At 41.6% G+C, this 3,406-nt stretch overlaps 1 protein-coding gene across 1 annotated transcript; it reads left to right on the plus strand.

The window, feature by feature from the left end:
• The first annotated feature begins 393 nt into the window (after nt 1–393).
• Nucleotides 394–3,095, plus strand: LOC124851143 (serine/threonine-protein kinase pim-1-like). The gene is made up of 6 exons (XM_047341728.1): nt 394–622; nt 1,187–1,280; nt 1,574–1,772; nt 2,416–2,596; nt 2,709–2,882; nt 2,995–3,095. Exons 1-6 carry the CDS (start codon nt 394–396, stop codon nt 3,093–3,095), a joined length of 978 nt encoding a protein of 325 aa, XP_047197684.1.
• Nucleotides 3,096–3,406: the final 311 nt, after the last annotated feature.

The raw sequence follows: 3,406 nt of genomic DNA on the forward strand, positions 1-3,406 counted from the left end.
TTCGTGCTTCACTGTCAGTTTATTTTCACTTGCATTAAAAAAACATGATATCAAGATTTTAAAAGATCAACAGACTTGATCTCCTGGATTTCATTTGCAGGCTCTTGATAATATTTCTTTACTCATACACTGTGCAGGAAAGTAGCCAGAGTCATTGTGAATAATAAACAGTACTTTCACTAACCTTAACCAAACAGTATTTGCCATGTTCACATAATGCAAGAACTTAGTTTTAAAATGTTGTTTGTTTCAAATTACAAAACAATGTTGAATGTGATACAGAACTTTGCAGAGTCATCCAATGTCATCATCCTTATGTGGTCATAGGATTCAGAAGTCACTACATGCAGTCAACAGGTTGATGCTCACTGTTTTTTTCCCTCTTTTGTAGAGATGGTTGGCCGCCCCATCTCACCCATCGCCATCTTGGCGAGTAATTGGTCTGTGACTAAGGCCACTAAGAGGAAGGCCACCACTGAAGATGAGCCCCAACTGAAGAGGCAGAGGGGTGGAAAGGGCACTGATGCCAACACCAACCCTGGTCAATCAACCCTGGAGTCAGTGACCATGGTCCACAGCTCCAGTGACGAGAGCACGGTGTTATCAGGCCACACCAGCAGAGGTGACTTACTTTTAAAGAAAATGTGCTGCTGTTTGCATGGAAGCAATATGATCATGTTAAAATGGGGATTGGTGTTGACTCCAGTTGGGAGGTATTTCAGTTTTCTTTTTGTGATGTTGTTCACGGTGTTTGAAAAACTGGCTTGTCCAACTTAAAGGAATAATTCTACATTTTGAGAAATATAATTATTTACTTTCTTCCTGAGGATTAGATGTAAATATTGACACAGATTAAACAAACCAGATATGATATGTAAATGAAATGATTCAAACAAATACTTATCTTTCAGAGCTTTCAGCCGACTGTTAGGCAGATGGATTTTACTTAGTTGTCATGAAGCTATCTGATGGTTTCGCTCCACTGAGCTATTTCCACAACATCTGAAAAGACTCCATATGTTGAAATGTGGTGGTTGAAAGCCTTAGAAATATGAAAAAGTGGATCATGAGTTAATATATCAAAATGTCAGTCCTGGAAAAAGAATATTAAGTTAGAGGTAGTGATGCCATCTTTTTTTCACAACTATATTAAACCATGTGTCTGTGTCTGTGTTCATTGGTGCAGCTGACTTCGAGGCCAAGTACTTGGAGCTTAAAAACTTGGTCAAGGAGGCTATGGCTCAGTTTATGCCGGCCACAGAAGGTCTGATGATTTACCAGTAAGTACATAATATGATGTGATAAAATAATTGAATGTAATATTCTCACATCAAACATAAATACTGTGACTTCATCCCTTGGAATAACCAAAGTGCTCATGATCTGTCCTGTAGGTGGCGATAAAACACATCCCCAACTCGGCTGTGCGCTGTCAAAAAGTGGTGAGTGATCTGTTGTCTCATCACCAACTGTTGAAATCATTCTTTAACTTTTATGTTTTTGTTGTTTACTTGTTGTTGATGGGATAAACACACATATTTTCCCTTTAGATGTTAAATGGGAGGGCATGCAGGATTCCCAGGGAGGTGCTGCTCATGCACAAAGCCGCAGGCGAACCAGTGACTGTGGGAAAATCTGCAGCCGTGTCAATACTGGACTGGTACGATCTGGACCAAGAGGTTCTTCTGGTCATGGAGAGGCCAGTCCCCTCTATGGAACTGCTGCGCTTCATGGATGAGAACTGTGGTCTGATTGCCGAGGACGTTGCAAAGGTACTGGAGCTTTATTCTTCGTGTGAGCTGTTTCCCAGACTACTACTGAAAAGGTCATTCATTTGAATATCATCAGTTTCAGTGGAGAGTGTTTGGCTGCTATCACACCCATATTTCATTTGGGTCCAATCACAACTAACGTTTTAAATTTCAAAATTAAATTATTTGAGATTCAGTCTTTAGAAACCTTCCCTTTATCGAGGGCTCTTGAGTTTTAATTAATGGATATATTATTGGCTGAAACATTGAGAAAACTATTTCAGCACAAATTCCTTTTTGAAGTTTTCTGCAGATCACATACTATGATTAAAAGCTACACAACAGCCACTAAATAGACCTTGTGTCAAGTCGTTTTTACAATTGCTCATCCCAGAAATAAGAAAGGCCTTTGGACCTCAGCTTAGTCCTCAAAGTGCTCAGAAGAAGATGGAAATTTTAACTCCACACTTCACATGGACTTGTGTCCATGTGAAGATGTGGACTTGTGTCCATGTGACTTGTGTCCATGTGAAGTGTGCTCTGGTTGAAAAGATCCAGAGCTTGAAAGATCCAGAGCAGCTACAACATAGACTGTTTTTCAGTCCCACCCAGAGTCCCTTCTTCACCACTCTAACTCATTTGTGACTCTTTATCTCTTTCTCAGATCATCATGAAGCAGCTGGTGGATGCTGCCATCGATATACAAGCCAAGGGCGTCTTCCACCGAGATATTAAAGCAGAGAACATCCTCATTGAGTTCAGCTCCGATGGCCTTCGAGTTCGGCTCATTGATTTTGGATGTGGCTGCATTTGGGAAAAAAACTGCATTTACAGCCAGTTCTCTGGTACGGCCAACCTGTCTTGTATTCCTGCTTTTCATTCATCTGACTGTAAAATCTCTGCCTGTAAATCATCCATTGCTTTTTTTTCTGTCTCCTTCTATCTGACATATTGTAGGAACACTAGCACACGTTCCTCCAGAGTTTCAAATCAACTGGCAATACATGGCCGGCCCCACGACAGTCTGGCAGTTGGCATCATTGCTATTTGAAATGCTGGATGGATTCAGGCGGTTCCACACCACAGGGTTCCTCAGAAATGAACTCCGAATCAGCTCTGTGTGGTCCAAAGGTGAGACAACGCTGGTTTCAATGTGCAGTTATTATGTTCCTTCCATGTTACAGTCGATCCCTGTAGATTCAAGCCTCATCGTTTCTTTGTCGTCTGTCCTCTCTCCTCACAGACTGCCAAGACTTCTTGGGAAAGTGTTTGGCTTTAGAGCCTGAGGACCGTGCCACTCTGGAGGAAATGCAGCAGCACCCCTGGTTTAAGTTCCTCTGTTGAGGAACTTAAACCTGTGTATATATGTATGTACATCATGTTATCGATTTATTTTCATTAAATATTTAAACCTCCTCCTTGTCTCCACTTCCTGGTTTCATATGGTATCCTCTGTCTGAGGCTGTATCCTCCAAAGGAGGTAAGTTCACCGTGAATCAGAGAATTTGCAAGAGAAATGAGAGGAACAAGCATCAGGATCCAAGTCTCTCAAAAAGTTTAGGTTAAACACAGATGTCATAAATTCAGAGTGTTCCTGACCTGCTCCTGACAGAGTCCCTGGCTGGGCTCGGAGCAGAAGGAGCACGGACACTGTT

The sequence above is a fragment of the Hippoglossus stenolepis genome, chromosome 10 (genome assembly GCF_022539355.2).
Source record: "Hippoglossus stenolepis isolate QCI-W04-F060 chromosome 10, HSTE1.2, whole genome shotgun sequence".
Classification (NCBI taxonomy): domain Eukaryota; kingdom Metazoa; phylum Chordata; class Actinopteri; order Pleuronectiformes; family Pleuronectidae; genus Hippoglossus; species Hippoglossus stenolepis.

Excerpts from the sequence above, each read along its gene's own strand:
- LOC124851143 (XM_047341728.1), top strand. The coding sequence starts at position 394 with ATGGTTGGCCGCCCCATCTCACCCATCGCCATCTTGGCGAGTAATTGG. Across the intron at positions 1,773-2,415 it reads TTGCCGAGGACGTTGCAAAG|ATCATCATGAAGCAGCTGGT; the intron begins GTACTGGAGCTT and ends TCTCTTTCTCAG. Across the intron at positions 2,597-2,708 it reads CATTTACAGCCAGTTCTCTG|GAACACTAGCACACGTTCCT; the intron begins GTACGGCCAACC and ends GACATATTGTAG.